Below are 25,573 nucleotides of genomic sequence, written 5' to 3'. Positions count from 1 at the left end.
CTGCCACCCCATGGCGTGTAGAAGAAAAGCATATCACAGATTTCCAATGGAGATTATGATAGGCCTATACATATACATATTCAACAGCCAGGGGAAGAAGGTACAGGATGACTGGACAAAGGGCATCATTGTGAAGATCCCAAAGAAAGGTGCCCTCAGCAACTGCAACAATTCCCGTGGCATCATCCCTTTTGTCTAACCCCAGCTAAATCTAAATTGTCATACAAGGAATATCAGATATATATCGGATAGACAAACGACTACTGATTCACTATTGATTGATTGATTGATTTATTAACAGTTTGCAGAATTACAATACATTTCAAGTACAACTCAATACAAAAACTGTTAACTGTAATTGGACACACCATAAACTAAGCATTACACTTGTTTACTATAGAGGGTATGCGCGTGACATCATCATCATACCGGGGAGTTATGCGGGAACGCCTACTGAGTGGCAAAAAAATACTTTCTGGCCTTGACAGCCCATACATCCAAACAGAAAAGTCCTATTTGATTGCATTAAATTACTTTAAACAACATTAAATTCACTTTGTCACTCACTTTGCCACTCGATTTGCCACTCGATCTGCCATTCACTTCATGCATGCGCATACCCTCTATAGGGCCCACCATTTTCAATTCATCAAAAAAGTAGTGTCAGAAGTGGGATACAAACAACAAAGAGAGGAACAAGCAGGGTTCCGAAATTATGTGTTGACCATGTAACATCATTGAGCAGTGTAGAGTGTTAGAGGCAACTGTATCAACTTTGTGGATTTCGAGAAGGCTTTCGACAGTATTCACATGTGAATACTGTCGAAAGCCTTCTCGAGACAGCTTGGAGAATATACTCCATCGAAGATTCCAAAACGAATTGTTTTGGAATCAAGAGTTTCTATACCAACTTCAAAGGCCAAATGTGAAGCAGTCAACAAAGACACCTGAAAATACTGAGAATATTCTTTCCTATATCCAACCAACATCTACAGGGCATTAAGTAAGTAAGTACTCTCTGTGTTCAGCAGAGGGCAGCAACAGACAATAACACTAGCTGTTGAGTCTGTTGTTGGTAGAGTCAATCATAGACATATAGTCAATGGGCTCTCTATGCACACAGAATAACTCTTCCTACTTCCGGGCCCCTTCCCTACTTAATTCCTTCACAGATGTTACCGATGATAGCCTACTAATTAAGGCTCTGTTCCATTTAGTGTACAGTGGTTCTCCCCATACCTCCCCATAACTTTGAGAGTTTACAAATGGACCCAAATGGACCCATAAGTAGGGTTGTCCTGATCCGATCACGTGATCGGAAATCGGGAGCAAAAAACGTGATCGGGACATCCCTGGTATCAATATATCCATATCATGATATTATTTTGGATAATGTAGCCTATGTGATTTTGTATATTGTACTATTGTGATATGACAGAAGTGTTCTATAAATAAATATAAATGGTAAACGCATGCATAAAGTGAATGGCAGATCGAGTGGCAATTCCAGTGGCAAAGTGAGTGGCAAAGTTAATTTAATATGTTTAAAGTCGTTTAATGTGATCAGGCAGGACTTTTCTGTTTGGAATCAGGAATCAGATCAGGAGCAAAAAAACTTGATCAGGACATCCCTACCCGTAAGGGTCCATTAGGTTCCATACAGACTCGTACGGGGCCCCGTATACAGGTAGACCCGTACGGGACCATTTGGAACCCACTCAAGGACACTTTGAGGCCCACTAGGGTGTAGCAGTGTTTCCAGTGAGCAACATGCACAATAGCAGCACCAGAATGGACCGGAGCCTTCATTAGTATCATAAAGTATAGGGAAGGGGCCCAAGTTCTTTCCAAAATGGCATGTGCGCATAGAGCCCATTATTGTTGATACAATTGTTGATAGAGTTGATATATTTCTTGTGCGTGCGCACACACTGTGTCAGTTCAGTCAGGGTCAAGCTGACTGTACAGCGAGCATGCATTTACAAGCAAAAGCAAACCAATCATTCGCACGTATTCATACACACGCACGCACGCACGCACGCACGCACGCACGCACGCACGCACGCACACACACACACACACACACACACACACACACATACACACACACTTTTGCGTCTTGTTTGCTGCATTTGCTTCCTATCTTCACATTTGGATTGGAACTTGTATACTCATGCCTTTCAAATTGAGTGTGTTAGGTTAGGTTTTTGACATATTTAGAGAAACTGTTTTGAAGCAAAAATACTGTTTTGGAAATGATACGTTGTGCTTCCGGAGTTAGTTCAGTCAGATTATACTCGAGCGGCTTCATGCTATCCTCAAGGGTGCACACATACTCGAGGGGTTAATATGCTGCATTACTATGTGGGTGTATACAGTGTTTGCAAGACCCACATGTCATTCGCTGATGCGGCAGTCAGCTGACCAATTGGGCGGGGTATTTAAGCTCACCTAGACTGCATGCATTCTTCCTGCCTTCCTTCTGCATATGGTTCCTGGTTATTATGTGATGTTTGCTCCCACCACCACCCCAGCACCACCGGTGGGCTCTGCTATTTCTGTTCCCCATGGGGGGTTGTTGTTGTATATCTATCTCCCTGCTCTTAATGTTTAATGATGGTGTTTACAGTTTAATTGTGTGGAGCAGGGAGAAAATGTAGCAGAGCCGAACACCAAGATAAAATATTATATGCACACTTCTCATTCTATAATAGATATTGGTTAAATCTATTTGTGGGTTATCTGACTGAACTATATTTGAACAATACTACTCAACACAGTACACACTATATGTTTTTTAAATATATTTATTGAAAACCAAAACCATATGAAACCAAAATGTTCATATACCGTACTGTCTACATAATTTCAGCTGCTGCCATGTACAGTAACACAAAATATAATATGTTCTGCTTATTGAATTTCAAGTTGCTGCTGGCCAGCACTAACCTGACTCCGCCAGATGGGGCAGCAGAGGTTAGGCCAGCACCTCTTTTTTTTTTTTTTTTTTTTTTACAGTCTATGGCCAGCACCTATATAATTTGCAATAGCCATTGCAAATGATAATACTGACAGTGACTTTTCAAAAGAATAAAAATAGATTTTCGATACAATTATTAGAACTAAGACACCTTATGCTTTGGAGAGTGATTCAACTCACTAAACGGTAAACACAGACACTATCAATATTTTCAGCAAATATTTCAGAGGTTTCACTCTTTAAAATGATTGATAGGCTACTTACTACATGTTTCCCTAATTACCTTAATTCACTGTGACCCTCCATAGCTAAATAGAGCTTTAGCCTAATGCCATGCGATTGAAAATGCAACTTGACTACAATTTGACTGTAATCTCTGGGTGCTTCTGTTAATGGTGTATTCATTCAGATGCAAGTCAATAGTAAAGTCAATAGTAAAAGTAATTCCGGCCAGTCTTTCCTCATACAACAAATCATCTCATCTAGAAATGTCTTTTGTGCTGCTGAAGACAGAGTCATATTAAGCAGGGCTTACAATATACTGTACGTCTGCACTTGTATTTAAGTCGGTCTGACCAGAAGCAAGGATAAAACGTATCCTCCCAACGACAATAAAAATGAATGACCAGAAGGGGATATCAAAAGCAGCGGCATGGATCCTGCTATCCCCCCCTAATCGAACCTGTATATATATATACAGCAGGGTTTTCATAGAGCAGTTAAAGGTATATTCAGTGATTTCACTTCATTCAAATATTACTTTTTTTCCCTTCATCCAATCAGGATGAAGGGATGCATGTGCACATTTTGTTACCGGTGCGGACTGGGTGGTTTTCCAAATCACCCAAATCACTGAATGCTCCTTTAATTCAATGAGATTGGGAGCTGTAACTGGATGAACGCATACTGTAACGTGACTCTGAGGATCAAACATCGTCTCAGGTTCCAGACCTTCATCTGACCTTTATCCACATTATGATTTATAACTTGATAACATAATGTGTTAAGATAAAAAATAAACAATGGATTTGTTACATTATGGAAATGATACATTCCCTCGTACTTTGCAGCAGTGATTTTCAAACATGTTGTGCCCCGGGTATACGGTACCAATAGCCAAGTCAAAATCTCAAGGCACACCTGTATTCATATCCGTGCAAAATAGCCTCTATATAAATGTGCTATCACTCTTATCACTGTGTAAACATTTATTATTTATGAAACTAGTTGAATTTGGTTAAATTTGTTTTTAGGGTATAGATTTGCAACTGTGTTGGAAAGAAAGTATAGATATATATAGTAAATTAAAAAATCACACCCGTGTGAACTGAGTGGTGCAAGGTCTTATATAGTCTGATCAGCTATGTCAGTGACGTCACACACTAACCATTAGCAACCATGCTCACCTGTGCACGTACACAGGTACACAAACATAGATACAGACAAAGCTGGTTGTTGGAGTGGTTTGCACCACTCAAAAAACATAATACTACCAGTAATTCATAACGATAATAATGTAATAATGGTAATAAGTCACACCTGCACGTGTCTCACAGCACACCAGTATGCCCCGACACACTACACCGTTTGTGAACCACTGCTTAGTTCACAGTACAATATCTGAAGCACATAATCCAACGCAACATGGATGCTACTAAAACAACACATTCATTTTGGTTTAATTTAGATGTCTTTTTCAACAGTGTTTTATTGTTCAATATGTCATCTTCTCACACGCAACTTACTCCACGAATTCTCCTATTTGCGTGAATCTGAATCTGTTTTCACATTCTGTCCGTCGATCCACCCCTTTCTGTATCTCAGCCCAGGCTAAATTGCTGGCATAGAGCTATTGGTTACTTTTGTTTTGCGTGGATATTTCTGGGAAATGCCATAGGGCACATGGGCAGCAATGGTGCCCATCTCTGCTGCTCCCTCCACATGGAACATCTGGTCATCAAAATAGATGTGGGGTCTGATCTTCTCCAGCATGGGACCCTTCGGAGCCCCTGCCAGGAACAGGGCCTCGTCAATCTCCAAGCCCCAGGCTCTCAGCGTCTTCAGGGCCCGGATCCCAGAGCTGGCTGCACTGCGGGCCGTTACCAAGTAGGTCCGTATGGGGCAGTCCAGACGATGTCCCTTCGCATAGAACTTTTTCTGGAGCTTTCCCAGTACCTCCAAGAAGCCCTTCAGAGGACCCTGTGCAAGAGTGGCATAGGAGAGCCCAAGAGATGGCAAATTAAGGACATGCAGATTCAGTACAGCACCTTTGCTAATAGGGCATAACATGTGGGTGTGGTTTTCTGGACCCACTGAAAAATCTGCCATTCATTTTTCCCATAGAGATTTACAAAAATATTATATATCAATTATTTTAAGCCTAGAATCAAGCCATCCAGGATCCTGGTGAATCATGATCGTAAAACCTTTGATTCTGTGAGGAAAGAAAAATGAAAACCGCTAAACAAAGGGTATTTATTAAATATAGTATAGGCTATATGATATAATTTATTCTTTTTTTTTTCACAGAATCAAAGGTTTTATAGTCCAACCCATCACTCGTTTGACACATTAAACGTAAGAGAACATTTGAACTAAAAACCACAGTGTGAAAAAAGCTTGAAATGAAATATTTATTGATAAGCACTTGATAGACATGACTGAAAATAGCAGATCACAGTGCAACACATTATGAGCTTGTAGATCGGCTATTTTCAGTGTATGACACCAGAGCACAATGAATTAAGTATAAATCATTACTGTTCAATATGAATTTGGTTGTATAATTAGGTATACAGTACATACATGATCCAGTAGGATGTCCTCATTTTCCCTCTCATGTTCAAAGAACTTGTCCAGGCCATGAGCCTTGAAGATGCGTTCTGATTCATCCGAGAAGAGCACGGCATCGCCGTCAAACGCCACCCGTAGCTGGGTCTCTGATACCTCTGTCGATTTATCTGACATGAACATGGTGGCTGCTGCAATGCCTTCATTCAAAGAGAGACATAGGAAAATAATTATTGATGCAAGAGCTAAAAGCAAGACCTAAAACAAGACTACAAAATGACCTTTGTCAAGGTTCCTACCTACATGACTGCCTGCCGAAATATGTCCCAAACCGCCCCCTAAGGTCTTCCACTGCTGGCCTGCTCGCTTTGCCTAAAAAAATGGCAACTAAAAAATACGGGGAAGCAGCTTTTTGCTTCTACGGGCCGACGGCGTGGAACAAACTCCCACTGTACCTTCGACAGGCAGCCTCTGTAGACATTTTTAAAGCTCAGCTCAAGACCCACTTCTACACCCTTGCTTTTAATTGATTTATTTGTCTTTAAAAAAAAAAATCATGTCCTCACTGTATTGTTTATGCCCTGGCTTTCTTTTCTTTTTTGTGTAAAGCACTTTGAGCTGCATTTCATGTCATGAAAGGTGCTATACAAATAAAGTTTTATTATTATTATTATTATTAAGGTGGCAGCTTGTCTATGGCCAAACATGGGCCATAGGCAACATCATCGGACCCCTTTGGAAAATCAACATTAAACGATAAGCAGTTCTTCCTTGCACAAGTAAGGAACAACGTTTTTGTTTTGTTTGTCTTGTACAAATTCATTCAGAACTGCTTGAGATATCCTGCTAAAGGACAAACAAGCAAAAATAAACAAACGAACAGGCTGGGTATACCTTCTAGGGAGAGGTAGTTGATGCTTGCTACAGACAGAATTGCCTCCGGCTATATGATCGGTTGAAGACAAATTGCCATTTAGCTGCTGCATTACTATGCATTGCAAAGATTTTACACAGCCTGTTCAAGGCGGGGGAATGCCAGACATAATGACACATGCTGACGCCTGACATGGACATTAGTGCCAAGTATCAGGAGACAGGTGTAAGAAGAGGGAGAAATTATTCCTGTCAAAAAGTAGCGTAACAGAAATACTGAAATATTTGCATCCTGTGCAAATTAATACATATTGTATGCCATATAAAACATTTCGTAATTTTGATAATATGGATATAATGAAAGATTCTCATGAATAATACTTTTCACAGCTGTAGCGCTGTGCAGCATACAATGTTTGCAACCTTTGGTCTACTGCAAGTATTAATAATAGATGTTGTACACTCGTGTAACATTAGTGTTAAATGCTCCTGGTCTGTATAAGGAAGGACCAACAGTGAGGATTTAACAGTGCATGCTTACCTTCTGCCAGTGCCTCCCTGACCTTCTCAGCATCAGCAGACAGGTAGAGGTCGGTCCGCCAAGCCTTCAGGTAGCCAATAGGACTGGTCCCTCCGGTCATACAGAACCTCTCGATGAACAGGTCTGAGAACACAATGGGGTTATTTAGTCCTCCTTTTAAACTGAAAGTAATTCCCTTGAAGTGACAATGACAGTCGGAACTCAGAACACATTAAGGCTATTGGATATTGGTGAACTAGGGGGGGGGGGGGGGGGGGGGGGGGGGGGGGCAACACACACACACACGGACAGGGGCGGAAATATCATCTCTGCCTCCCAGCCTGGTGGAGATAATTAAGCGGGTTAAACTCAGATATCTGCTGAGGTTGTTATGCTTCGGACACTTGGGACACTCCAGAACAGAATGCACGGTCCCCTCTAAAGGGGTATGTCTCTTCCTCTTCCTGGTGTCAACAAATAATTGCTGAACTATCCTGGTGTTGATGGTTGTGAATCCCATGACCAGTAGAAAAGTGTACAGTTGCATTTTGGCTCAGTCGCAATATGCCACTTAATTTGTCCTGAGGATTTTAACAGATGATTTCGGATTTACTAGGAGGGGAGGCCTGAGGGAGGGTGCAAATGAGATAAGACTGATTTGTAGTAATTGAATAACACAGTTACACCCTTCTATCCAGAGTGTTCGTGCAATTTAACAGCTGCTATCTGCAAGTAAGGAAGTAATTGAAGGTGGAGGTGACAATGTGAGAGGAAGGCGAGGATGGCAGTCACACACCCGGGAGAGATTGGACTGAACTTTTGACTGGCAGAGAATGTAAGTCGTGACAGCTAAACGGGAGGCCGCAGGGCCAATTATGTAGCTACAGGAAGAAAGATTGGTATACATACTGTACTGTACTCTGTACAGTGGTGTAAAGTAATTACGTACTGTACTTGTTACTTCAGTATTTACAAATGGCAATACTTTTACTTCTACCCCACTACATCTCAGAGGAAAATGTTATACTTTTACTCTACACTACAATTATTTTAATCTACACTACAATTATTTGAAAACTGTAGCAACTGTAGTTACTTTGTAGATTTTGATTATTATTACAAAACACACTAACCACTTCAGCCCAGGGGTGTATCCATGGGTGGCCTAGATAAGCCTGGGCCCACCCTTTTGATTTTGATAACAGTAGCATCATAACATAACATAATGTGGATGCAATCACTGCATTCAATTTTGCGAAATATGGCAGTGGGTGTATCGTGTGTATGATTCGCCTTTTCCCATTTGGCTTTCCATAGCCACGGGAACTGCCTAGTTTGTCCCTCTGTGCCTGCGTAGATTGATGGGTCATGCCTGATGCCTGACACTGACTGTTATTTGCTGCTTTTAGAATGCTGCAGATTATTTTTCTTTACCCCGGAAACTTGCGTGTTTGTTTATATGATTGAATAATAAATAAAAATGAGAAGCCTTCTGAGACTAGTAGCATAAATGTTAGCCTCACAATGCCAAACGTCTATTGCAACGTTTTTGGAATGTATTCAGCATTCCCTGGAGGAGCTACAACAGTTGTATCCTGAGGATTTCACCTTTACTGGGCCGGCAAACTCCACAACAGCGCCCACAATTGATTAGGGATTGCTACGTGATTGAAGACATCAAAGGTCATAATTGTAATTTTTGGCCATTTGAAAATAGCATATTGCTGACTATTTTCAAAATACTTTTTTATACAATTTTCTGCATCAATCAATGAGCACTTTTACCTTTGGTACTTGATGCTGATACTTTTGTACTTTTACTTTTACATTTTGAATACGGGACTTACTTGTAATAGAGTACATCTACATTGCAGTATTGATACTTTTACTTCACTGATACATACTGTATGAACAGAAAGGACGGAAATAGCCCTCAATCTCAAGAGAAACTGTCGAGATTCAATTTAATTTAATTCAATGTGATGTTTATTTTTGGAGTTTGGTTGTGGATCTGAGCTCAATAAGCCTACTGGCATTCTGCAGCCAATAATAAGATAATAATAATAAGAAGATCTTGAGTGTTTTCCTTTCCTTGAAACTGGAGTGCAGGAGCGTGGGAGTGGACTATAGGGAGTGGGACCCCTCTAACCATGGTGTCTGTATCTTTTCCCTCCGCCGATGTTTTCTCGTCATTTATCATTACACGATCCACTTATAGTTCTGTTTATTTATTTACATAGAGGATCTGAAGCACAGGAAGCAGACACGGAGTGAGACGTGGCACGGTGCACAGTCACATCAAAGAATGACTGACTCCATGGATTCCCATTGCACCATTGTTCCGGGTGTGAGCATATCTCTAGACCAGGGGTTCTCAACGTTTTTGGCCGGGGACCCCCGGAAATGCTTTGGCAATGTCTCGGGACCCCCGCCCCGCCCCCTACCGACCCCCAATATAAATTGACTGCTACAATAACCTTAAAACATTTTGGGCGGGAACCCCTTTTGATGTTTTAAGCATTGTTATAATTTAGCTATTGAAAAATAGCAGATCTACAAGCTCATAGCGCGCCACCGAGTGGCGCGCTATGAACTTGTAGGTCTGCTATTTTTGAAAAATCGTTTTTTAATTAATAATTTGGCGACCCCCCGAGGGGTCGCGACCCACGGGTTGAGAACCCCTGCTCTAGACCAGTGGTTCTCAAAGTGGGTGCCTTGACGCAAGTACAGGGGTGTCTCAGGCCTAGGATATACACGAGTACGGGTCTTTTTCAAAACCGATATTTTCTCTGTTTAAAAAAAATCCCTGCCCACACGACAAAGATATCTGTGTCCACACATAAACGCAGAAACGCATTGAACACAGGAGAGAATCACTGCAGTAGCAGGTTTCAATTTTGACCTCGGCTACATTGAAAATGAGGGCTTGCCCTCAACTGTATTTCCGTGAATAAATAAAGGTGATGATGATGATGATGATTTGATTTTAAATTTACATTTATTATTATGAGGGGCATAACAACCACACCTCATAAACACATGGAAAAACTTGAAAAAATACAAAAATCCCGCACTCCATCTTTAATATAACTCAGACATACCATTTCATGGTTCTGATTGTTTTAATACTTTAAACTCTATAGGAAAATTTGACCTCTGTACAATGTGGCTTCATTTCGCAACTAGGGGAGTCGCCCCCGGTTAGCCATTAGGAGAGAATGCAGGTTTACTTCAGGGTCACTCCGCACTCATGGCTTCATATTTCAGAACGGGAGCATCTTGCTCGAAAGCAACATGTACTGTACTGTATATTCTACAGTTACAGCACTGCCCCATTGCTCTGGGTGTGAGTAACGTAACATCATCCCTGGCCTGCACTGTCAGTCAGGGAAGCTGACTGCACAGCTCTATAGCACGCATTTACAAGCATACCAATCAACACACACACACACACACACACACACACACACACACACACACACACACACACACACACACACACACACACACACACACACACACACACACACACACACACACACACACACACGTTGACATGGCAGATTGGTGGCAGGCAATTGGTGACAGTGACAACTCAGTCTGGAGCTATCAGGAAGACAGGAATATTGCAATAATGTAACACCTTAATCTGGACTCATAGTTACAGTAATTAGATTTCACGCCCTGATCTGATGTTCTGTTCTGACATCCTGTCCTCATGTTAGGCCTTTTTCTATTTTCTTTGTGTACACCAATACAAGTGAAATTTCTCATTTTTAAAAACTTGCTTGGAATATAAATTGACTGAAGATGATTGATGATTTGACAAAGATTTTTCTTTATTTAAAGGTATATTCAGTGATTTCACTTAATTCAAATATAATTTTTTTTTTGTTTTGTTGTGATAATCCTCCCTACTATAGAGTGTGCTGACCATATAAGGAGTTCCTCCCTGTCCCCAGTTAACCCCTGGGGTCAAAAAACCTCAGGTTTCGTTTTTGGCTATATGGCCCAGCCTTCATCCAATCAGGATAGAGAGGGGCCTTCCACCAATCATGATCGAGTGGGGGCTGGCCTTGGTGTGCGGCCTGTTGCGTGTCCCCCCACTGTAGTGTGTGTGCATGTGCACATCTTGTTACGGGGGTGGATCGGGGGGGGTTTCCAAATCATCCAAATCACTGAATGCTCCTTTAACACACTTATGTCCAGTGTCCTAATGCCTAAAGGCCAATCATGTATACTCCACCCCAGCTCTCCTGTTGCTCCAGCCCGCATTATTAGATTATGTTATGTTACTCACCCGACCAAAGTCTATATGCACACGCCTGCAGCTGATTGGCAAGACCAAACCTACTGTATATTGCCATGCCATAACATCAATAAACCTGTTGTATCATTGCATGAGTTGAACGTGACTGAAGTCACGTTCAACTCACATCAACATTGATACACTAAAGCCAGTCAGTGAGACAGATACAGTTCAATCATGGCATTCATGTGGCAAGGCATCATGAAATGACTGCATTTTATTGCATACAGTAGTGTATACTGTACTGTAGTGACGGTAGCGGGGTGGTGGTGGCAGAGTGACAGTTACGCGTGGCGGTGGGTCAGGGGAAGAGTGGGAACTGGGAACCGCAAGGTTCCCAGTTCGAACCCGGGCTCCCCCAGAGTTAGTGTCGAAGTGTCCTTGAGCAAGACACTGAACTCCTAATTGCTCCCGATGAGCAGGTTGGTGCCTTGCATGGTTTCCGCTGCTATTGGTGTATGTCTGTATGAATGGGTGAATGTAATGCACACTCTATGTAAAGCGCCTTGGATAAAGGCCAGCATGTGCACACTCCTCTTATCAGTCTCTAGCTGTCTCCTTGATAAGTCAACCTTCTCGTGAAATCATTGATCAGACATTAATCAGAGATGTTGCCCGCGTGCAGATTTAAACGTATCGCAGGTTATCTCTTGTCTCTTTCTGTGCGATACACCCTATACCCCCCATGTTGATCTAGTGTTTGCTTTCACTGCAGGGCCTAGCTATCCCAATAACATAGTTTGTTTATTTAGGTTCCGCAGGAAAGGTCAGGGTTAATAGCCACTAGAGAGATCAGACACAGAAGCAGCATTCTTCTGTTACTTTGATTTGTGCTCTACGGCATGTTTCTTTTTTTATATAACAACCGACTTCAAGCCTTTTGACCGATTCTGATGTCCCACAAGACAAATAAGCCTCCACTGTACGTGACCCTGCCAGAGGATCTGCTTGACCATTTTAAACCATCCAGGGGCTGAACAGGAAGTGGCTAGCCTGTGATAAAGATGACATTTGTGGGATGTTTTATGGGAAGGATCTGGCAGTCAGCTGTTCATGCACTTGTTTGTATTTCTACAGATTAGAGCTTGTGTCAGTGCATTTAAGGTTATTTTTGGTGTTTCCCCCTATTGTAGTGATTTTCAGTAATCACCTTGACTACTGTAAAGTTGTTTTGTCCCAGACTGTCCCAGAAATCATTCAACCACCTCCAACTTGTTTTACCTCCACGCTCCCAGAGTCAGTATATTGAAAGACAAGAATATGATGTAAATGGGACCGATTATGTTTACATTGGAAAGTGGGCAATCGTGACCAGGTCAAATCTTGCATGATGCATGTGCAATGCATGTATGTTTTGTCAGACTCACTATGATGGTTGATGGTGTTGATGAGTCGTATCCCGACGTGTGCATGATTGTAGGTCACCAGAACAATATCGAATAGTTCTTCGCTCGCCGGGTACAGTTCTCTCAGGTGAGTATTCACAGCCTCCAGTGCCTGTTGGGAGACAACAAGGCAGTAGCAATTAAGCAGTCACCTCTAATCAAACTCATGACATTGGCAATGTGACAACATAATGCCTGTCAGCTGTGAGTCAGTGAAATGAATTGCTTCTGTGATTCCGCAGGGACCACAGAAGTGGGACAACTAGAATTGGTTCCATTACATTTCAATGCGTGGGTGCGTGTAAACTGTAAAGAATGCATTTGTACACTTATTCAGAGGGCATGCACAGTGACCTTGACGAGTGGGAAAGCAGGTCCCGGGGCGAAGGGTTCGTTCTCGTGTTCCAGTTGGTATTGTAAGTACTCTTCCACCCCTTTTTCTTCGTACACCTGCTGCTCGCGCTCCGTGCGGAACAGGACCCGCGTAGACACGGCAATGGTCACTGCATTCTCTGGTTTGGGCTGGAGAGGAGAGGAGAAAGGAGAAACTACATTAAACTAAACAAAATAAAATACAAAAATCGTATGAATCAAAGTGGGAATGAATTATGTCACCCCTTGCTAGAGTAAAAAAAATACGTGCAATAGGAAAAGTAGGTATGGGTGCAAGGCAAGCCAGGCAAGTTAGCAATATTACGTCTTTGCCTGTTTCATTTCACTGTGTGCACATGCTACAGTGGGGTTTTAGAAGACACTTTCGGTGCACTGTAGCATGCATTGTCTGCGTCTACACATGCAAAAACTCCTGTAGCTACACATTTATAACCATTTTTCAGTGTTCGCTGTTCATTTATTAATTTTTTAATTTAGTCTTTATTTAACCAGTAAAAACACGTTGAGACAGAATCTCTTTTTCAAGTGGTAACATCCATGATACCCCTAAAGTACATAAAATATAGTACAAAAATCTCCAAAGTGATATACTTTAAGTAACAGGGCGCAAAATACACAGTATATTGTATCTAACTAACTATAAAGTAAAGTATCCAATACAATAGTGGTCATATCTATTCTATGCTGTGTGATTCTATTGTGTTGAGAATTGTAGTTAGTTACTAATCATTGCTTGAGTTAATACTCTTATTCCCTATCGTATAACAGGGACAGATCTTTCAACAAAAGATGCAAAATAATCCTCCAAGGTCTGATGAGCCAAAGTCTACCTTTGCTCTCTAAAAAGGGGAGATGTGGTGATATCTATTCTATCCTGTGGTGTGATTCTATGCGTTACTATGACAACCAGATAGCATATAGGAGCAGTAGGATGTGACGTGATTTACTATGTATATTCCCGTGAGTGAATACAGCCTACAGAACAGTATGGTATCTGTGTGGACATTGCCTTATTATAAGAGAACACGACAAGAATGTCTGCTCGTGTGTAGAGCTCGGCCGATGCCAGATTTTTTTGTCCGGTGCGATATCTATATATATATACATACATATATATATACACAGTATTTTAACTTACTGTATTATGTATTATTAATAGTCTACTGTCTTATCAATGCTAGTACAATGTCCGAAATAATGTCCGGCCAAACAAAAAACAATTTTACCCTTATGTACCTGTACACAAGATGTAACGGTGAAGTGTGTGTGTTTGTGTGTTTGTGTGTGCGCGTGTGTGTGTTGGCAGGGTATACTGACAGGGGGGCGGGCCAAACAGGTGTCCATGCGCATTGGGCGCTGACGTAAGTTTAGTTCGGTGGGAGAGGGGGTGGGGGTCAAATTTAGAACACAGACGGAAAAGGGAGTGTGTGTGTGTGTGTGTGACTGTGTGTGTGACTGACTGCACCGGCATACTGTACAGTATGTGAGTTTAAGCGTCTAGTGACTTAATTTAAACGTCGAAGTCCATTATTACTCTTATAGAAATTACCCCTGAATGATGCCTGCTGGGTCAATCTGTGACTTTCATACATTCAGTCCTGCTTGCTGAATGTGCATGTGTACCGTATGTGTGCATGTATATGTGCGGTTGTGCATGCACACGCGTGTTCGCCTATGAATGCAGATGGCTGCGTACTGTGGCTCAGTAAATAGGCCATAGACGGTCTCTTGCCCTGCACAATTGTCCTTGTAGTTGGCACGGTTCCCGAGTCACAACAGTTCTGCACTGCATGGTTCCAACTGACTATTACACACACACGCATGCACGCACGCACGCACAAACACACATTTGATTTTGATGAAGTAATACAATAAAATAAATACAATACAGAACATGCATTTTAAGCTTGTAGATGGGGATAGGCTCTTGTCGCTGCTTAAACCATTTTTACAAATTATGCCCAAAAAGTGATTTATCGAAAAGTCATAGAAGATAGATACATATAAACATATAAATGAATACATGAAACAAATGCAATCATAATTTTCTGTGTGAACATTTTCCTCATGCATGCATGCGCTGCAATCCACAGACAATGGAACTCTTGATGAAATCATATTCATTTGTAATAAGGCTAATCATAATATAAACTTTATTTATGTAACACTGTAAAAATTGATTTACACAATAAGTGCTAAAAAGTACAAAATAAAGTAGTAGTAGTAGTATAGGGCAATAATTAAAATAGAAACGATCTATTTTAATTATTGCCCTATACTACTACTACTACTTTATTCATGTAACATGGGTCATGTATAAGCAAAATATTGACACTGGGCTTGACAAAAGCACTTTAAGCTGTGTGTGTGTGTGTGTGTGTGTGTGTGTGTGTGTGTGTGTGTGTGTGTGTGTGTGTGTGTGTGTGTGTGTGTGTGTGTGTGTGTGTGTGTGTGTGTGTGTGTGTGTGTGTGTGTGTGTGTGTGTGTGCAAACACAGGCTGACATATAAGAGTGTTTGTACCAAACACAGATAAAGACTATACTTTTGTTTGTCATATACCACAGAGGAAATCTGTTCAGGTCTTGAAAGGACAAGGAAAACCATGATGATGAAATGAAACAAGTACACTTCCAGCGGTGGAAAGTAATTATGTACATTTACTCAAGTACTCTATACTTAAGTGTAGAATACAAAAAATCATGCCACGCCACACTCCACGATGCACTGATGAAATGATTGCGGTTAGTTCAGTGGTTGTGTCCTCAGGCATGTGACACATCCATGACAGACAGGGTTAATGAAGGAGGTGAAACGGTAGAGGTCACAGGCAGCCTGCATTGACCTTTGACCTCCACATGGCATGTATATACTTACAAAGAATATGCCTCCCTCCACCTTCCGGGCTCGTCTCCCTGTCACCTTAGCAAAATGACAGTTCAAACTCACTTTTATTCACACAGCACTGTTTTTTACAATGGACACGGGCACACTTTACACAGCATGCTGCATGCACACACTATTTTTAATTAATAATTACACGTTGATAACCTATATGAGTAAGAACTTTGCACACACCTTAAAGCACTGTAAGTGCTAGGTCACAAAACTATTCTTAAACTCTTTCAGCGCCAGGGGGCGGGGCCCTAGTTTTGGTCGGGGGTGCCATTTTGGCAATGGGACAAAAGAAAGAAAATGTAATTCTATTGTGCATGTCATGTGCATGTCATCACCTGCACACCAGATTAGAGGAATTTTCAAAATATGGATAAAAAGAAAAAAAGAATAAAAAAAAAATATATATATATATATATATATTTTTTGCTCGTCTTAACGTCCCTGGCAATCAGTACATAGTGAAAGCGGGCTCGTCTCAACGTCCCTGGCACTTAAACCTCTTTTTTTTTATTCTTCTTGTTTTTGAATACAGGCCTACAGCTCCTTCTCAAAAACTTTGAATATTGTGCAAAAGTAATTTTTCTTCCGTAATATAATTCAAAAACTGAAACTTTCCTATATTCTCGATTCATTGCGCATAAAGTGAAATATTTAAAACCTTTTTTTTAATCTTGATGATTATGGCACACGGCTCACGAAAATCTGAAAATCCTATCTCAAAATATTAGAATATTCCCCACACAAGATATTTTAATCCAGAAATCTTGGCCATCTGAAAAGTATATTAATGTGTGCTGTCAATAGGCTGGTTGGTCTGGGCTACTTTTTAACACATTATTTCATCAATGCACAATTTTGCACAATTGTATCTGTTATTGACTATGGAGATGTTATATACATGCATTTTGCCCCGTCCTCCCTTAAACCACTGGATGCAATCTATCACTCTGCCCTCCGGTTTATAACCGGAGATGGGTTTCTCACTCATCACTGTAGACTTTATGAGAAGGTTTGATTGATTGAAACCTTTATTTCAGGGGAATCCAATTGAGACCAAGGTCTCTTTTTCAATGGCGCCCTGTAAGGTTGGTTGGCATCATTGGCTATAAAGCCTTACTCAAGCCAGTCTGGCAGTGTGCCACGGGTTCGACTTTACTGCATGTCTTCCCCCCATCTCTCTCCCCATTTCCTGTCAGCCTAATGTCTGTCCCTCCATAAAAAATATAAAATAAAGACGAATGTCACAAAAATCATTTAAAGAAATTACCTAACTATCTTTGCAGCCTATTACAGTCTAAAGCAATAGGCCATCATCACACCCGCTCTCAAGACTACTTTCTATTAGAAATTACTGATATTAATTCTGAACTGGGTAAGACTGCCTTTCAATAATATAATACTTGTATATATTGTATATATACATATGGAACTGTCTACAATCAGTCTTAAAACTGAAGAACTTGATTTCACTTGCTCGATTTAAATGTCTTGTATGTATTTGTGTATAATGTGTTTGTGTTCAAATGTATGTTATGTACAGTGTAATCAGGGCGTCATTGTAAAAGAGAGCTGGTTCTCAATTGACTTCCTTGAATAAATAAAGGTGAAAGAAAAGAAATGAGGCGTGGCATGGAGGTGATCAACCTGTGGCAATGTTGAGGTGGTTTGCTTTGATAACAGCTGTAAGCTTTGTATTGAGTCTTCTCTGTGGGGTTCAGGTCAGGCCAGTTGGCTGGTCAGTTAAGCACGGGTGCAGTACGTTGTTCAGACTAGTCATTGGTCTGACAAATGACAACCCACCTCATCTCCTAACCTAACCATAACCGCAAGCACGGGAGCAGACGCTAGTCGGACTAATGCCCTGTCTGAATTACATGCGGTCCCCGTTAAGCACAGTAATACCATGGTCAGCACTAATTACTAGTAGTTTTGAAAGTTTTGACACTGTGGGCAGGTGCCAAATCGAGCTGGAAAGGAAAATCATTAAAGGTATATTCAGTGATTTCACTTAATTCAAATATCACTTATTTTTTGGATAATCCTCCCTACTATAAAGTGTGCTGACCATATAAGGAGTTCCTCCCTGTCCCCAGTTAACCCCTGGGGTCAAAAAACCCTAGTTTCGGTTTGGGCTTTGGGTGGCAAAGCCTTCATCCAATCAGGATGAGAGGGGCCTTCCTCCAATCATGATCGAGTGGGGGCGGGCCTTGGTGCACGTGCTGTTGGTCTGTTGTACTTCTCCCACTGTAGAGCGTGTGCATGTGCACATCTTGTTACCGGGTGGACCAGGTTTTTTCCAAATCACCCAAATCACTGAATGCTCCTTTAAGCTTGTCAACATACTGAAACTGAAGTAAAATATCCTGAGAGATGGCTGTGTTGACTCTGGAACACAGTGGACCAACACCAGCATATCACATGGCACCCCAAATCATCACTGACAGTAAAGACCTCACACTGGAGTCAAACACAGCCATCTACCAGGATATTTTAGAGCACTTTGTGCTTTCAGTATGTTGACAAGTGTATGCAGATGCTGGAATCTCCATATATGGGGGCCTTCCCATGTATGGGGATATTGAGTGACTGACGGGAAATACGATTTCATAGTAAATGCGACCTGCGGTTGCAATTATTATTATTTTATTTATTTTTTGAGAAGGAGCTGTATATGAATTGCATGTATTTTATTATGCTCCCACATTGTCCGAGGAGCCAAACAAAAACACAGTTGTAACAATAAAGCCCAACTTGAACCTTGAATGTAACCAGCAATCTGGTTACATAAAATTATGGTTTCAAGTATTTTGAAATATCCTCATGTATGATCTATAACAACATTGTGATTTGTGCATCCTTGAATAGAACGCTGTGTGCTATACATGATGATCATTGACCAATGCCACAGCCTGGAGGTGAGATGTAGTCTGTATGAGACCTTTGGTGTAGTGTATCCACTAATTGTCCTCTATGAATAACATCTCTTAAATCATCTATAATCCGTGGTCTTTTTTCAGCTCAGTGGCTAGCTGTTAATTGACTCGTTAAAAACTCATTAAACACATGACATATTATTTTAGTTGATGTTCTTATGTGCGGATCGAGTTAAGGTTACCTTGCTCAGAGACACATTGGATGGTGCAGGGATCAAAGCAGTGATCTTTGGAACCTTGGGTAATTTCTCACTGCTCTGCGGCCACAGTGCTAGTGCTATATCGGAGGCCCCTTTTCCACCATAAGAACTTTGGTTCTAGAACTTGTTCCGTTCATGATGGTATATATCACATCTGCATCTTCCAACCTGAGTAGTGACACGCAAGTATTTTTTGTTTCCAGTTCCGAACCAACTTTTATGGATTTAGGGATTCATTTGGTTCAGAAATAGGCAGGAAAAAACGTTGATGCCAGCAATATTGATGTCAATGTGGTTGCAGTGAGACACGCCTTTCTGTCTTTATCAGCTAACCTGCGACTGGGTAATTCAGATCCCTGCAATTTTATTGCTGCAACGTTTTAAAATGTTTTATTTTATTTATTTTGATCTAAATAAATCTATGATTTATTTATCTTTTAGATTTTTTTTTCTCGTAGCAAATCTTTGATCTGTGGGCCATGAGGTTTTTGGGAACTATATATATATAAAATTCTGTGATGTGTTTCGCCGGTGTACATTCCTGAAGTGACATTATGTAAGCACTAGCAGGTTAAAAGTCTTCAGTTCCATTGATTAATTACATTTCTGTGCAATTGAAACATGAGGATGTGATGAGAGACAGAAGGGGTGTCTGAACTTCAGAAAGGTAAAGTGCGGACTGCAGAGGGACCAACAGTGGAAACTGAGGGAGAGGTAGAGACACAGTGTGAGGTTATATTTAGAGTGAAAGGCCAGCAGTCTGAGCATTCATTTCAGACATAGTGCGTAAGTGTGAACAAAACAATGGTGCCTTGACAGGCATGTTGATACATTAGCACTCTTACTGAGAATAGCATGAGAAAACGTTTGTTTTAATGTATTGTATCTGTCGAATTCTGTGGTAGCGTTGCTTTTACAGTATTGAGCACTGAAGTCTGACGCCAGTGTCGATAGAGGGCGAGCGGCGTTTGAACTGGAACTGTGTTCTAAAAATAAATCACCCTGGTGATTTATCATTTTACTCATATGGATATGAAGCATGAACTGAAAAGTACTAATTTATACAAAGAGTAAGACTTTTAATTTTCTCCAAACACAGATGTTATCAAATGGAACTACATTTCTGGGTCGTTATTTCGGCCCTTTATTACATATGCACTTAATGGCATGAGTGTATTATAATTACCCGTGTCTGTTTGTCTGACTGTGGAGAACTGTCCACAATATTAACAACACAACACCCATAAGAATTGGGAGTCGTATCTGGATCTGCACTGGATCTGGATCTACATTTCTTTTTTTATTATTATATTCATTCAAAATAGGCCAACGGCCGAGGTCACAGCAAAAGGTCAAAAATCCCTATGCTGATAATAACCAGAGCATGTGGTTCTGCTGTAGCATCTAGTCGATTATTTATTGATTATAGAAGCAGTGGATGATTCAGTCTCACATATCTTATCCAAGAGTCAGCCATGGACTGAAGTGAGCTGAGACTTCTGGTGAAAGCTTAAATGAGTGAACATGAACCCCAGCAGGCAAACATTCCGGCAAAAAATGGTTGGTGTTAGGGGTTGTGTGACGGGCCAGGCTGGGGTCGAACCGGTGGCCTACAGTTGGAGGCCATCGATATTGTCCTTTTCTTTTTGCTGAGGTTTGCGTGATCTGCGCAAAAGGACAGTTAACCCATTTTGGGCGGGAACCCCTTTTGGTGTTTTAAACATTATGTTATAATTTAGCTATTGAAAAATAGCAGATCTACAAGCTCATAGCGCGCCACTCGGTGGCGCGCTATGAGCTTGTAGATCTGCTATTTTTGAAAAATCGTGAAAATATTTTAAATTTTAAATTTTAAAATTTTGAGGTCAGGCCTAAATGGGTCAAATGATAAGGGACAATATCGGTGGCACCCAACTGTACCAATTCCCACTCAGCTACGGTCTCTCCCAGGCTTTTCAGTGTAGTTTTGGGGTTATAAAGGGTGCACCAACGGGTGACTGGGGCCGCTTGGCTTGTGAGAAGTGATTGGACTAATCCCAACCCCTCTAAACGGTAGCTGGATCAAAGCCATGGTATGAAAGCCCTCCATGCTAGAGTGTAACCAGCAGAGATTTTAGGGGGGTTCATTTACTTGAGGCTGATTGCTTGTTAAAAATCAGAGAGGGAGAGAGAAAGAGATTGTTAGATATTTAACAATGGTCTACAGTAGATATTCAACGGTGAGTTTTACTCATTTTTTATCATTTTCTATGCATATTGTCCGTGTTTTTATTTTAATCTAATAATCCTCTTGGTTGTTAATGGATTTCACTGTGACTGTAGCCTGTCATACACAGAATAATCCATGTACTATTATACAGCACTAAGTACTAAAATACACCCGCTTTACAAAAAGTGCAACACAACACATATTATAAGCACATGTGTACACACACACACACACACACACACACACACACACACACACACAGAGAAACAGAGCTGCGGATTAAAGCTGGTCCACACGTGTCTGTTTGTTGTGGTGTACAGTGTCGGACTGGCCGGTGTCGTATTTTCACAGCAGTCGGTCTTTAGACTTTTGACTGACAGGAGGTTAGAATCGCTGCTCTTTAGCGTTGGATCTTAACGAGTCTGAAAATACACCAGTGTGCAGCCCACCCACACTAATCCTGAACCAGCCCAGAACAGATTAGTCAGCTTTTACCTTTAGCTCCCATACCTGCCCTTTAGCTTGCCTTTCCAATCTCTCTGTATCTCTCTCTCTGTCTTTTTCTCTGTAACTTAATCCTCCTGCCCCACCTCCCCTCCGCAGCACCGTCCACCCCCCAGCCTGTCTCTCTGTCCCACTGTGCCCTGTCCAGTATGTAGATGCATGGTGATGGGGCTGCTATAAACAGCATTTAAACATCCCGGCCTGGAGGCGTCTGTCAGATTGGGTGATCTTTCTTATATGGACGGATGGTAGGGCCCGCACACCATTATTTTGGTAAAGAATTACTTTATTGAATAAATAAACGACAACTTTTCGATCTTGATAGATCTTCGTCAGGTCAGTATACGATATGACGAAGATCTAGGTGTGTGTAAATAGGTATGCTCTGATCTTTCTTATATCACATTCTGTGTGGTTACAATCCTTGGTTACAAGGTTACACTGGGAATTTGGGAAAACATTGTTAGTAACCGGCTTCCACACGTCTCTTAATTAAGCCTATGTTTTCTCAAAGTATCTCAATCAATCAAGTCAATAATCAATGACTCACTCTCTCTTTCTCTCATCACGACACTATGTCTTGCTCACCCTGTGACACATACTCACACTGTCCCTTCTGAGCTCACACATGTAGACAGGGTTAAGCAATTCATTATCAATTATTAAGATAGCCAAAGAGGCTCTGCCCTCAATAGCCTCATACCTGACTGACCTCACCAAGTGAGTGACACCCACAGCTACAACAACAATCTGGTACCACCCACCTATAGAACAAACATGCTCTTTCTACTGCACTGCAACTAAAGGGAGGAATGCCCTGACACGATCCCTTGAAAGAAGCCAATCACTGGCTTCCTTCAAAACGGGCCTGAAAATCCATCTTTCAGGTAAACTCACTTTTCCCATAGAAAGGTGATGGCATTCACTGCCTACAGTTTATTTATTTTTGAGGGGCCGATAGCCCCTCCTATTTTTGGTGTGTGTAACCCAAACAAAACACAAACATTAAATGCCATTGACAATGCATGGACAATTTTGAGTGTTTGTGTAAACACAAACATTGTGTAAACACAAACATCAAACAAACATCGTGTTTCATATTTGTTGATAATCTATATTTTGACGTTATTTTTATGCTATGTTGATGAATTGAATACATAGGACCACAATGTCCCCACGTCAGATGGACTATGTAATAAGAGATCTGACAGCACAGCACCCTCTATCACTGTGCTTCGTAACATGGAGGGTCTGGGGCAAAATCACAGATCAAAAAACAAAACGCACAAAAAAATCTGAGGAAGGTCTGAGGAAGTCCAAACATCTTGCACAAAATAATGCTATACTGGCACCCCAAATCAGATCTTTTGCCTGTACAGACTTTCTTCTTCTTTCTTTTACTTTTTTCTGTGGGGTACTAGCCCCTCCAATGCCCAACTTCGTCTGTTTGTGTGAATACAAACACGATGATTTGATTGGCTGATCGTTCTAGTACATATTGAGGATAAACGTGAGGGCAGAAAAGTGAAGACACCAAAAGTGATTGGCCGGAATGACATTTGTGATGATTTGATTGGCTGAGCACGATGTGTTGTATGATGATGTATGATGATAAGAGCGCCCCTCACTTTACACAAGTGTGTTTTAAGTTTTAAGTTTTATGTCTGCTTGAAACCAATCCGACTCCAAACGGGTTTGATTTGAGCTGCCAGTCTGAACAAAGCCTAATTCTTCTGTTTCTGTTATCTTATATAAGTATCACTTATATGTGATATAAGTTCAGCCGGTCATACGGTAATGTTAACCTGTAGCTTCTGTGTTTGTTTACAGTGTCTGTGACTATGTATGCGTGCCACTGCCTGCATATGTGTGTACGCACGTGCATTTAGGGGGAGGTCTGGGCTTTTGTCAGATATAATAATCAATGGTTGGATACCGCTGCTCTATCACGGACATTCCTTTCCTCCACATGACCCACATTGGATCTACGTTTCAATCGGGGTTGAGAGGAGGACAAAACAAGTGAGGAGAGGAGGAGAAACAAGGATAGAGATGGGAGGAGCAGCTTGTATCGCTACATCTTAGTTGACCGGGGTCTCCCAGGGGTCTATACTAGGTCCACTGGTATTTCCCTGTAGGCCTACACCAAATCCTTTCACTGAAAACATTTTCACTGAATGTTTGCCCTCAGAATAAGTGGATAACTATATTCAACAAACAGGTGCACCAAACCAGAGGATATGTTGCATGCCCACAAGAGATTTATCGACCTACCATTTTTGGCTTGGTGGTGAGACCCAGATTGTCCTGGTCAAACTCCGCTTTCTCTTCCCAGGGTCCTTTGCTGTCTCCGTTGGAGGAAGGGGACACTTTGAGCTCCTCGACCTGCCCAGTCAGTGTCCGTACAGGGTCCAAACTCATCTTGACCATAGAATCCCCACTGTGATCCAAACTGCTGGAGTCTCTATTTCTATACTTTCTCAACCCCCGTCCTCTGGGACGTGGCTGAGGTGTGAAGGACACCCCAGTGTCCAGTCTTGTTTTTATTCAGTGCCCAGAAGGTCACAAATATTAAAACAAGGTTGCTGTGTATTGTGAAACACAATTTCCCTTGTTTAAATCAATCCGCAATGTTGTGTGTACATATACACACACCCTCCCCTGACTTCTTTCTCACTTATACATTCATGCACACAACAACACACCCACACACACACACACACAAACACTCTCACATGTACAGATACATACACAGAAACAGTCCAAAGCTGGTCCAGTTCTCTACTGCTGCTGGTGGCCCTGTCTGTTAAATGCAGCAATCCCCAACTGATCTGATGCAGTGCTGTGGCTGTCCTCAGTCTATCCACAGTCGACAGAACACACACACACACACACACACACACACACACACACACACACACACACACACACACACACACACACACACACACACACACACACACACACACACACACACACACACACACACACACACACACACACACACACACACACACACACACCTCCCTCTATTTCACTCTCTCTCTCTCTCTCACCCCTCCTTCTCTCTCTCATTCAGTGACATTGCTCCCTGCATTCCCCAGCTGTCCTCCCACTGACCAATCACAGCTTGCTTCCTTATGCAGAAACGCCTCCTCCTCTTACACACAGTTGTGATGTAACAGAGCCTGATTGGAGGACTCCGTAATCCCTAGAGGCTCATGGGACATTCTGCTGCATCATAGACTACAGACTTACAGTAAGCTATATGCACCTTGGAGGTATAGCCCCTGCAAGGAGTGCATGTGATTTGTTTTAGCATTGTAACACAAAATGCCCCTGTCTTGAATATGCTGTGTGGGGGCTTAATAATTGTGCATACTGCCTACAGTATGTTTGCAAGTTTGCCTGTGATTGTATGTGCACAGGTGACTCTAAGTGCGTGCGTGCGTGCGCGTGTGACAGGCTGACAGTCAAAGGCCTTTAGTGTGTATTGTTCATAAATAAATATGCCTGGTGGAAATAACTGTCCTGGAGCCAGGCTTTGAGGCTGCAGAACAGACCTCTTGCCAGATGTTAGC

General features: G+C 41.6%; 1 protein-coding gene across 1 annotated transcript; it reads right to left on the bottom strand.

Annotated features, from left to right (window-relative positions):
* Positions 1 to 4,508: 4,508 nt before the first annotated feature.
* On the bottom strand, positions 4,509 to 24,860 carry nt5c1aa (5'-nucleotidase, cytosolic IAa). The gene is given in 8 exon segments (XM_079522556.1): positions 4,509 to 4,858; positions 4,861 to 5,179; positions 5,786 to 5,970; positions 7,185 to 7,307; positions 12,840 to 12,969; positions 13,212 to 13,379; positions 16,126 to 16,170; positions 24,267 to 24,860. Coding segments are annotated over 8 exon segments (1,155 nt in total). The 5' UTR covers positions 24,423 to 24,860; the 3' UTR covers positions 4,509 to 4,829.
* Positions 24,861 to 25,573: the final 713 nt, after the last annotated feature.

This window comes from Electrona antarctica, assembly GCF_951216825.1.
Source record: "Electrona antarctica genome assembly, chromosome: 15".
Lineage (NCBI taxonomy): Eukaryota > Metazoa > Chordata > Actinopteri > Myctophiformes > Myctophidae > Electrona > Electrona antarctica.
Note: the sequence above shows the minus strand (reverse complement) of the source record. Positions and strands in the feature narration are given on the sequence as shown.